This window comes from Procambarus clarkii, chromosome 43, assembly GCF_040958095.1.
Source record: "Procambarus clarkii isolate CNS0578487 chromosome 43, FALCON_Pclarkii_2.0, whole genome shotgun sequence".
NCBI classification, from domain to species: domain Eukaryota; kingdom Metazoa; phylum Arthropoda; class Malacostraca; order Decapoda; family Cambaridae; genus Procambarus; species Procambarus clarkii.
The window spans coordinates 17,768,762-17,781,273 of NC_091192.1; the positions used below are offsets into that span (position 1 = coordinate 17,768,762).

General features: G+C 47.5%; 1 protein-coding gene across 1 annotated transcript in view; it reads right to left on the minus strand.

Annotated features, from left to right (window-relative positions):
- Window positions 1-4,458: 4,458 nt before the first annotated feature.
- Window positions 4,459-12,512, minus strand: part of LOC138373663 (streptococcal hemagglutinin-like) — a 34,596-nt gene continuing 26,542 nt past the window's right edge. Inside the window, exons 3-5 of the mRNA XM_069340008.1 lie at window positions 8,424-8,494; window positions 5,369-6,298; window positions 4,459-5,264 (exon numbers count right to left, since the gene is read on the minus strand). Of these exons, the coding sequence (XP_069196109.1) occupies window positions 4,459-5,264; window positions 5,369-6,298; window positions 8,424-8,494 (1,807 nt within the window). The remainder of the gene's footprint in view (window positions 5,265-5,368; window positions 6,299-8,423; window positions 8,495-12,512) is intronic.

The following is a 12,512-nucleotide window of genomic DNA, read 5'->3' on the forward strand; positions in this document are numbered from 1 at the left end:
GTGGTACCAAGTAGCCCATGACTGGTTTGTAGTACCAATTAGCCAGTGACTGCTGTGTAGTACCAATTACCCAGTGACTGGTTTGTGGTACCAAGTAGCCAGTGACTGGTGTGTAGTACCAAGTAACCAGTGACTGGTTTGTGGTACCAAGTAACCAGTGCAGTATATTAACAAAAAGGAGAGAGGGAGAGAAAGAGGGAGGGAGGGAGAGAAAGAGGGAGGGAGAGAAAGAGGAAGGGAGAGGTCATAGGAAGAGACGCAGGAGAGAAATGAGAGAATCTGGAGGATGCATGAGCAAGAGAAGCAACCAATACTGATGAAAACTGTAATCACTAGAGAGTGGAGGCTGGGTGTCCCGTAACACCCTGGGAGTCGATACCCGGCATGTTTACAGCCTCAAACACAGGCTGTGGAGACTGGGGGATTACTGGGACCTGCTGCAGCCGGCTGGATGGCTCTCTTGGGTGAGGCCGGATGGCTGGATGATCCGGCCAGCTCTAGCTCTCTTGCTCTCTCTCTCTCAACAGAGAGGGAGGGAGAGAGGGACGATGAGAGAGATCTAGGAAGAGCAAAGGAGGCAGATAGCATGTGAGACATACAACGAGAGAGAGAGAGAGAGAGAGAGAGAGAGAGAGAGAGAGAGAGAGAGAGAGAGAGAGAGAGAGAGAGAGAGAGAGAGAGAGAGAGAGAGAGAGAGAGAGAGAGAGAGATACATACATACATATCTTAAAAACTAGATCACACACACATACACACACACACACACACACACACACACACACACACACACACACACACACACACACACACACAGGGGTGGAGAAGGCCCAGCACACAACCCCACACTCTACGAGCTGCATGAAAGACTACATCCATGATTGGATTCTTTTTTATTTTTTTTGTTAACAAAAGGCTTGAAATCTAATCGAGAGAGACAAAAGTGTTGGAGGGAGGCCATTGTGAGCATTTGGGACAGCATGCTAGTCAACCAGCGTATCAATTTGCAATTTGGAACATCCTGCACTGCTTCAATAGCCCACGTGCACACCCAAAGGCCGATGGAAAATGGATGGGCGCATTTGCTGGGAGAAAAAATATATATATAGAGGACGCGATTAAATTGAAAAGCCAGTGTGTGTGTGTGTGTGTACTCACCTATTTGTACTCATTTATTTGTGCTTACGGGGGTTGAGCTTTGGCTCTTTGGTCCCGCCTCTCAACTGTCAATCAACTGGTGTTCAGATTCCTGAGCCTACTGGGCTCTATCATATCTACATTTAAAACTGTGTATGGAGTCAGCCTCCACCACATCACTGCCTAATGCATTCCATTTGTCAACCACTCTGACACTAAAAAAGTTCTTTCTAATATCTCTGTGGCTCATTTGGGCACTCAGTTTCCACCTGTGTCCCCTTGTTCGCGTCCCACTAGTGTTGAATAGTTTATCCTTGTTTACCCGGTCGATTCCTCTGAGGATTTTGTAGGTTGTGATCATGTCTCCCCTTACTCTTCTGTGTGTGTGTGTGTGTGTGTGTGTGTGTGTGTGTGTGTGTACTCACCTAGTACTCACCTAGTTGTGTTTGCGGGGGTTGAGCTCTGGCTCTTTGGTCCCGCCTCTCAACCGTCAATCAACTGGTGTACAGGTTCCTGAACCTATTGGGCTCTATCATATCTACACTTGAAACTGTGTATGGAGTCAGCCTCCACCACATCACCCCCTAATGCATTCCATTTGTCAACCACTCTGACACTAAAAAAGTTCTTTCTAATATCTCTGTGGCTCATTTGGGCACTCAGTTTCCACCTGTGTCCCCTTGTGCGTGTTCCCCTTGTGTTAAATAGACTGTCTTTATCTACCCTATCAATTCCCTTCAGAATCTTGAATGTGGTGATCATGTCCCCCCTAACTCTTCTGTCTTCCAGCGAAGTGAGGTTTAATTCCCGTAGTCTCTCCTCGTAGCTCATACCTCTCAGCTCGGGTACTAGTCTGGTGGCAAACCTTTGAACCTTTTCTAGTTCAATTTGTGTGTGTGTGTGTGTGTGTGTGTGTGTGTGTGTGTGTGTGTGTGTGTGTGTGTGTGTGTGTGTGTGTGTGTGTGTGTGTGCAGAGCGAGCCTCCATGGTGTGCTGTAAGGAACACTACACCTCGTCATGAACATAGACGTGTTGTGAACATATACGTGCTGTGATGAACATAGACGTGCTATGATGAACATAGACGTGCTATGATGAACATAGACGTGCTATGATGAACATATACGTTCTATGATGAACATAGACGTGCTATGATGAACATAGACGTGTTATGATGCACATAGACGTGTATGTACTCGTGTGAGCGCTTACACACAGTATGCAGGTTAGACTGTGATGCATTGCAAGAGGATTTGGACACGCTCCAGAAGTGGTCTGAAAAATGAATGCTAGAATTTAACTCAGCCAAATACGAAGTTATGAGCACAGGAACAAGGGTGTGAAGAGCAGTACAGGATGACGGGAAGATAAATTCTTCATGCCGAAAAGGAGAAAGACCTGTTATCTTGAGGTTATCTTGAGATGATTTCGGGGCATTTTAGTGTCCCCGCGGCCCGGTCCTCGACCAGGCCTCCACCCCCATGAAGCAGCCCATGACAGCTGACTAACACCCAGGTACCTATTTTACTGCTAGGTAATAGGGGCATAGGGTGAAAGAAACTCTGCCCATTGTTTCTCGCCGGCGCCTGGGATCGAACCCAGGACCACAGGATCACAATTCCAGCGTGCTGTCCGCTCGGCCGACCGGCTCCCTGTGCGTGAACATACACCCAAATCTGACGGCAGAAGCTCACATTACCAGAATAACAACAGCAGCATATGACATACTGGCCAACGTCAGCGTATCCTTCACAAACTTGAACAGAGGATCTTTCCTGGCCTTACAACGAAAGTGGCGCAGTGGTAAAGCACTCGCCCCGCGCTTCGCGAGCGCTTTGGCCTGGGTTCGTATCCTGGCCGGGGAAGATTGACTAGGCGCCAATCCTTAACTGTAGCCTCTCTTCACCCAGCAGTGAATGGGTACCTAGTTATTAAACGATTTGGCGGGTCTTATTCCGAGGAAAAATTAGGATTAAGAACCTGCCCGCAACGCTGTGTGTGCTGGTGGCTGTACAGGAATTGAAGAACTCTAGTATATATAAATAAATAAAGCAACGTGAGACGTACTCCTAAATATGCAGCCCTAGCATGGCGCCCTAGCCTGAAAAAGGAGGGGGAGAAACAAGAAAAGGTCTGTAGATATGCAACTGGAATTGCTCCGGAGCTGAGAGGATTTAGCTATGATGAATGATTGAGAGAACTGGATCTTACAACACTGGAGGAAAGGAGAGATAAGAGGACATGATAGCAATAAGATTTTTAAGAGGAATTGACAAGGTAGACCAAGCAGCGTTGCTCAAGGCTAGGAACAGTAGCACGAGGGGTCATAGATGGAACCTGGAGACGCAAGTGAGTCATTGAGACTTCAGAGAGAACATTTTCAGTGATAGAGCTGTGGCGTCAGAGACCCTGAGCTGTGGCGCCAGAGACCCTGAGCTGTGGCGCCAGAGACCCTGAGCTGTGGCGCCAAAGACCCTGAGCTGTGGCGCCAGAGACCCTGAGCTGTGGCGCCAGAGACCCTGATCTGTGGCGCTAGAGACCCTGAGCTGTGGCGTCAGAGACCCTGAGCTGTGGCGCCAGAGACCCTGAGCTGTGGCGTCAGAGACCCTGAGCTGTGGCGCCAGAGACCCTGAGCTGAGGCGCCAGAGACTCAAAGCTGTGGCGCCAGAGACCCTGAGCTGTGGCGTCAGAGACCCTGAGCTGTGGCGCTAGAGACCCTGAGCTGTGGCGCCAGAGACCCTGAGCTGTGGCGCCAAAGACCCTGAGCTGTGGCGCCAGAGACCCTGAGCTGTGGCGTCAGAGACCCTGAGCTGTGGCGCTAGAGACCCTGAGCTGTGGCGTCAGAGACCCTGAGCTGTGGCGCCAGAGACCCTGAGCTGTGGCGCTAGAGACCCTGAGCTGTGGCGCCAGAGACCCTGAGCTGTGGCGCCAGAGACCCTGAGCTATGGAGCCAGAGACCCTGAGCTGTGGCGCCAGAGACCCTGTGCTGTGGAGCCAGAGACCCTGAGCTGTGGCGTCAGAGACCCTGAGCTGTGGCGCTAGAGACCCTGAGCTGTGGCGTCAGAGACCCTGAGCTGTGGCGCCAGAGACCCTGAGCTGTGGCGCCAGAGACCCTGAGCTGTGGCGTCAGAGACCCTGAGCTGTGGCGCCAGAGACCCTGAGCTGTGGCGCCAGAGACCCTGAGCTGTGGCGCCAGAGACCCTGAGCTGTGGCGCCAGAGACCCTGAGCTGTGGCGCCAGAGACCCTGAGCTGTGGCGCCAGAGACCCTGTGCTGTGGAGCCAGAGACCCTGAGCTGTGGCGTCAGAGACCCTGAGCTGTGGCGCTAGAGACCCAGAGCTGTGGCGTCAGAGACCCTGAGCTGTGGCGCCAGAGACCCTGAGCTGTGGCGCCAGAGACCCTGAGCTGTGGCGCCAGAGACCCTGAGCTGTGGCGCCAGAGACCCTGAGCTGTGGAGCCAGAGACCCTGAGCTGTGGAGCCAGAGACCCTGAGCTGTGGAGCCAGAGACCCTGAGCTGTGGAGCCAGAGACCCTGAGCTGTGGAGCCAGAGACCCTGAGCTGTGGAGCCAGAGACCCTGAGCTGTGGAGCCAGAGACCCTGAGCTGTGGAGCCAGAGACCCTGAGCTGTGGAGCCAGAGACCCTGAGCTGTGGAGCCAGAGACCCTGAGCTGTGGAGCCAGAGACCCTGAGCTGTGGAGCCAGAGACCCTGAGCTGTGGAGCCAGAGACCCTGAGCTGTGGAGCCAGAGACCCTGAGCTGTGGAGCCAGAGACCCTGAGCTGTGGAGCCAGAGACCCTGAGCTGTGGAGCCAGAGACCCTGAGCTGTGGCGCCAGAGACCCTGAGCTGTGGCGCCAGAGACCCTGAGCTGTGGCGCCAGAGACCCTGAGCTGTGGAGCCAGAGACCCTGAGCTGTGGCGCCAGAGACCCTGAGCTGTGGCGCCAGAGACCCTGAGCTGTGGAGCCAGAGACCCTGAGCTGTGGAGCCAGAGACCCTGAGCTGTGGAGCCAGAGACCCTGAGCTGTGGCGCCAGAGACCCTGAGCTGTGGCGCCAGAGACCCTGAGCTGTGGCGCCAGAGACCCTGAGCTGTGGCGCCAGAGACCCTGAGCTGTGGCGCCAGAGACCCTGTGCTGTGGAGCCAGAGACCCTGAGCTGTGGCGTCAGAGACCCTGAGCTGTGGCGCTAGAGACCCAGAGCTGTGGCGTCAGAGACCCTGAGCTGTGGCGCCAGAGACCCTGAGCTGTGGCGCCAGAGACCCTGAGCTGTGGCGCCAGAGACCCTGAGCTGTGGCGCCAGAGACCCTGAGCTGTGGAGCCAGAGACCCTGAGCTGTGGAGCCAGAGACCCTGAGCTGTGGAGCCAGAGACCCTGAGCTGTGGAGCCAGAGACCCTGAGCTGTGGAGCCAGAGACCCTGAGCTGTGGAGCCAGAGACCCTGAGCTGTGGAGCCAGAGACCCTGAGCTGTGGAGCCAGAGACCCTGAGCTGTGGAGCCAGAGACCCTGAGCTGTGGAGCCAGAGACCCTGAGCTGTGGAGCCAGAGACCCTGAGCTGTGGAGCCAGAGACCCTGAGCTGTGGAGCCAGAGACCCTGAGCTGTGGAGCCAGAGACCCTGAGCTGTGGAGCCAGAGACCCTGAGCTGTGGAGCCAGAGACCCTGAGCTGTGGAGCCAGAGACCCTGAGCTGTGGCGCCAGAGACCCTGAGCTGTGGCGCCAGAGACCCTGAGCTGTGGCGCCAGAGACCCTGAGCTGTGGAGCCAGAGACCCTGAGCTGTGGCGCCAGAGACCCTGAGCTGTGGCGCCAGAGACCCTGAGCTGTGGAGCCAGAGACCCTGAGCTGTGGAGCCAGAGACCCTGAGCTGTGGAGCCAGAGACCCTGAGCTGTGGCGCCAGAGACCCTGAGCTGTGGAGCCAGAGACCCTGAGCTGTGGCGCCAGAGACCCTGAGCTGTGGCGCCAGAGACCCTGAGCTGTGGCGCTAGAGACCCTGAGCTGTGGCGCCAGAGACCCTGAGCTGTGGCGCCAGAGACCCTGAGCTGTGGCGCCAGAGACCCTGAGCTGTGGCGTCAGAGACCCTGAGCTGTGGCGCCAGAGACCCTGAGCTGTGGCGCTAGAGACCCTGAGCTGTGGCGCTAGAGACCCTGAGCTGTGGCGCCAGAGACCCTGAGCTGTGGCGCCAGAGACCCTGAGCTGTGGCGCTAGAGACCCTGAGCTGTGGCGCTAGAGACCCTGAGCTGTGGCGCCAGAGACCCTGAGCTGTGGCGCCAGAGACCCTGAGCTGTGGAGCCAGAGACCCTGAGCTGTGGCGCTAGAGACCTATCGTCCAAGCAACACAACATCGTCCAAGCAACAAAACATCGTCCAAGCAACACAACATCGTCCAAGTAACATAACATCGTCCAAGCAACACAACATCGTCCAAGTAACATAACATCGTCCAAGCAACACAACATCGTCCAAGTAACACAACATCGTCCAAGCAACACAACATCGTCCAAGTAACATAACATCGTCCAAGTAACATAACATCGTCCAAGTAACATAACATCGTCCAAGTAACATAACATCGTCCAAGTAACATAACATCGTCCAAGCAACACAACATCGTCCAAGCAACACAACATCGTCCAAGTAACACAACATCGTCCAAGCAACAAAACATCGTCCAAGCAACACAACATCGTCCAAGTAACATAACATCGTCCAAGTAACATAACATCGTCCAAGTAACACAACATCGTCCAAGTAACATAACATCGTCCAAGCAACAAAACATCGTCCAAGCAACAAAACATCGTCCAAGTAACACAACATCGTCCAGGGAACACAACATCGTCCAAGCAACACAACATCGTCCAAGCAACAAAACATCGTCCAAGTAACACAACATCGTCCAGGGAACACAACATCGTCCAAGCAACACAACATCGTCCAAGTAACACAACATCGTCCAAGCAACAAAACATCGTCCAAGCAACACAACATCGTCCAAGTAACATAACATCGTCCAGGGAACAAAACATCGTCCAAGCAACACAACATCGTCCAAGTAACACAACATCGTCCAAGCAACAAAACATCGTCCAAGCAACACAACATCATCCAAGTAACATAACATCGTCCAGGGAACATAACATCGTCCAAGTAACAAAACATCATCCAAGTAACACAACATCGTCCAAGCAACAAAACATCGTCCAAGCAACATAACATCGTCCAAGTAACATAACATCATCCAAGCAACACAACATCGTGCACCTCTCGTCCATAAATAACACTACTCGCTATAATTAACCAATTTCCCACATCAATAACCGCAGAATTAATGACCTCATCATCTCCATTAATTACCGAAAAGTGAGTATCGGCGCCCTGACCTGGTGGGAGGAGGGGGGGGGGAAGGGGGACGTGAGTGAAGGGGGAAGGGGGGTAGAGGAACAAATAGGAATGAGTGAAGGACGCGGAACAATCCAAAATGAAGATATATAGCAAGAGATGGAGAAATATGAGAGAAGGGAGAGATGGGAGTGGTAGAGAGAGAGAGAGAGAGAAGAAAGAGAGAAGGAACAGTGAACTAAGCTTTGAAAACACATTTATCGACAGCTCCAAACCCTTGCCTCCAACACACCTCCAAAACTCTTAACTGATTACCATAAAATTTGGAGCCTCATTAGTGTCGTCTGGGAAAGCCATGGTGGGAAAAAACAGGTCCAGGACTCAATTCTCCTCAGGATTGTTTTACCTTCACTTTTTTGGGGGTGTCAACCAGTCGACTTACTTCGTCAAGAAGTAAGTCGACTGATTTTTGTGGAATAGGCTAAGAAGCTCTTGGTTATCAGTGGAAAGTTATGATAACGTACGGCTATGATAACATCTACCTTGTTCACGTCTGTCCAATCTAATCAACCCAAGAAAGCAAGTAACATAAGAATTGAAGAAGGAAGACGATGATTCACGTGGCTTGAAGATATGAGAACTAAACCACACATCAGAAGATGAAGAGACGACGACGTTTCGGTCCGTTAAGGACCATTATCAAGTCGATTGTGATAATGGTCCTGGAGGGACCGAAACGTCGTCGTCGTCGTCTCCTCATCTTCTGGTGAGTCGTTTAGTTCTCATAAATTGATGAATGAGTCTGCATTTGTCTAACTTTTCGCTTCCGGTTCGTTTAAAATCTTCCTCCCTGGTAAACTAAGCTGCCGCTTCTCTTAAGTACTTCTTTAGTATTTACAGAGACTAAACTAGTCTCTAGTTTTACGAGTCTAGTTAAACTAGACTCTCTAGTCTTACTAGTCGTTTCCTTGTCATTAACAGTAATCTGATCTGTCTCGATCTTTTCTCCTAATCTTTGTTTGATATAACTGAAAACAAAAGTATAGTATGTTGCATGGACGATAGGTTGCTATCCTCTACAGCAGCCTATAGACGATAGGTTGGTATATAACAAAGTCCTATAGGATAACTATAGGCCCCGCCTTGCTGTGCGTACTTAATAGTTTCCGTTTTCCTTTTTTTTCTAGTATTCCAAAGTAGTTTGACAAACTGTTGATCTAGTGTTGTCTTCATCACTCTAAATATCTTTTAACAAAGCTTCCTTTATACCTATAAAGTTCTGTATTAACTTGGTTATCCATTTGGAGTCATTGTTATTCGATCTATTCAATCTTTAAAGTATACGATGTTCCTAGGTTTTGTTATGAATTGTTTTAAATATGTTATAATTTTTGAGTCTACACTATAAAGCTATTTGTCGTCCACCAGATTAACGTCACATTCCAAGAACAATCCACCTTCCATGCAATAATTTTTTGGCTTTAAATTCTTACTAATCATGACCTCCCCAAATTTGTTATACACCAGAAACTCTTCACTTTCTTGGAACTTTACATTTACAAGAAAGTTAAGAGTTATGGTAATATGACTGAAGTGAAAAAGAAGCGTAACCAAGAGGATATTTTACACACAAGAAAATCACACCAACGAAAATATCAATGATAACTACAAAGGTTATCTGGAGGCCCATACTGGAGCAGGTCAAGCTTTGACATATAAAACACCACCACCCACCCATTCACTCAGTGGAATCCCAGGTTGAATAACTTATAGGCTTGGGAGTACCCAGGTAGAGAGTTCGAATCCTCCGCATTACTCTAACTTTTTTTTTCAGGGATTTACTGCCATTAATATGGTAGTAAATATATTAACACAAAATAGAACATGAAATATTTTATACAAATTTGATAACTAAACATTCGGTAAGTCCTGGGTAAATACTGGTTTGGAAATATAATTGTTGATTTGTGGAACAGTTTATAATAGATCCGGTAAACAATCTCCTGATTATTTATGGCATTGTTTAGATATTATATAGATATATATATATATATATATATATATATATATATATATATATATATATATATATATATATATATATATATATAATATATATATATATTATTAAATATGACCGAAAAAGTAAGATTAATAATTCTAACACGAATTTTCTCAATCTTTCGTACATTTCTTTTCACTGTTGGAGGTAATTCAAAAATCAATTCTCCAAAATTCATTTTTATTTCTAGTCTGACGCGACACTTGAGCGCGTTTCGTAAAACTTATTACATTTTCAAAGACTTTAGTTAACATATACACAACTGAATAGAACTTACTGAATAGAATAGAACATCTCCGATTTTGTTTATATCTACATTTGAGTGAGGTGGATGGGGTGAGGTGGTATTTAATAAGGTATTAATTTCAGCAACACAAGCCAGAACATGAAACAATGGGTATTGAATAGAAGTGATTGTAGAAAGCCTATTGGTCCATATTTCTTGATGCTTCTATATTGGAGCGGAGCCTTGAGGTGGGTAGAATATAGTTGTGCATTAATTGGCTGTTGATTGCTGGTGTTGACTTCTTGATGTGTAATGCCTCGGAAACGTCAAGCCGCCTGCTATCGCTGTATCTATCGATGATTTCTGTGTTGTTTACTAGGATTTCTCTGGCGATGGTTTGGTTGTGGGAAGAGATTATATGTTCCTTAATGGAGCCCTGTTGCTTATGCATCGTTAAACGCCTAGAAAGAGATGTTGTTGTCTTGCCTATATACTGGGTTTTTTGGAGCTTACAGTCCCCAAGAGGGCATTTGAAGGCATAGACGACGTTAGTCTCTTTTAAAGCGTTCTGTTTTGTGTCTGGAGAGTTTCTCATGAGTAGGCTGGCCTACTCATGAGTAGCCTACTCATGGAGAGTTTCTCATGAGTAGGCTAGCCTACTCATGAGAAACTCTGCAGACACAAAACAGAACGCTTTAAAAGAGACCAACGTCGTCTATGCCTTCAAATGCCCTCTTGGGGACTGTAAGCTCCAAAAAACCCAGTATATAGGCAAGACAACAACATCTCTTTCTAGGCGTTTAACGATGCATAAGCAACAGGGCTCCATTAAGGAACATATAATCTCTTCCCACAACCAAACCATCGCCAGAGAAATCCTAGTAAACAACACAGAAATCATCGATAGATACAGCGATAGCAGGCGGCTTGACGTTTGCGAGGCATTACACATCAAGAAGTCAACACCAGCAATCAACAGCCAATTAATGCACAACTATATTCTACCCACCTCAAGACTCCGCTCCAATATAGAAGCATCAAGAAATATGGACCAATAGGCTTTCTACAATCACTTCTATTCAATACCCATTGTTTCATGTTCTGGCTTGTGTTGATGAAATTAATACCTTATTAAATACCACCTCACCCCATCCACCTCACTCAAATGTAGATATAAACAAAATCGGAGATGTTCTATTCTATTCAGTAAGTTCTATTCCGTTGTGTATATGTTAACTAAAGTCTTTGAAAATGTAATAAGTTTTACGAAACGCGCTCAAGTGTCGCGTCAGACTAGAAATAGAAATGAATTTTGGAGAATTGATTTTTGAATTACCTCCAACAGTGAAAAGAAATGTACAAAAGATTGAGAAAATTAGTGTTAGAATTATTAATCTTACTTTTTCGGTCATATTTAATAATATATGTCTACAGGAAAGACTGCTACCAAAATATACTAATATAATATATATATATATATATATATATATATATATATATATATATATATATATATATATATATATATATATATATATATTATATATATATATATATATATATGAGCCATGGGGACTGCTAATTATAAATGTAGTCACAAAGAAATTAACATGTGATGAATCAACCCGTCCTGTTTAAAACAGTGTCACTTTTCTCTCGTATGCGCGCCATGGCCAAAAATGGACGTAATTTGAAATGAAATCGGCTCACGAAAGTGACGTACTGTCACATTTTTTGTTTTGAGTCCTCCGGCTTACTCGGTTAGGTTAGAAGAGGAAACTTTCAATTAACGGTTTTCATAACGTTTTGAAACCTTAGGAGAACTTCCTGCCCTCCTAAGCTACCAGAGGACCCTTAACTTGCTGCTTTGGAAAAAACAATATTTTGAATTATATTTCATTTTCAAATTACGTCTATTTTCGGCCATACATCCAAATTCAGACGTAATTTGTAAGAGAACAGCTGGATGAATAATGTCATACCATATAACCACGATATATAAGTAATTTGTTCTTCCATTTTACTTAGTGGCTATACATTTCCACATACTTCAGTGGGTGTTGGGGGGGGGGGGAGGATATAAAAATTTGCTCTGAAGCAGGATGGTGATCGAACTAGCGTCCTGGGTAACCCCAGGCCCGCGTCTTTTACCCGTGAACCACGATATGCTAAAGATAATTCAACCTGGAATCCGCTAGGATCCACCAGGAGTCTGGCAGCCCCGAGCCGTGGCCCCAGACGGACACCAGGCTGTATAATCTTTAGCACATCGTGGGTTCACAGGTGAAGGCGTGCGTGTAGAGGTACGCCCGGGGCGCTGGGTCCCTCCCCGTCCTCTTCTTGAGGTTATCTTGAGATGATTTCGGGGCTTTTTAGTGTCCCCGCGGCCCGGTCCTCGACCAGGCCTCCACCCCCAGGAAGCAGCCCGTGACAGCCGACTAACACCCAGGTACCTATTTACTGCTAGGTAACAGGGGCATTCAGGGTGAAAGAAACTTTGCCCATTTGTTTCTGCCTCGTGCGGGAATCGAACCCGCGCCACAGAATCACGAGTCCTGCGCGCTATCCACCAGGCTACGAGCCACCCTGCTCTAAAGACCTGCTCTAAAGATTATCTCAGAAATATATCATTATTGTGTTTTGTTGTGTATAAATATGAGCTGCATCACATGGGCCAAAAGTCTTCCACAGATTTCATTTTTTTTATAATCCTACAATTTTTAGTTTGTCCTTTACAGAATTGAGACAAAAATAAATA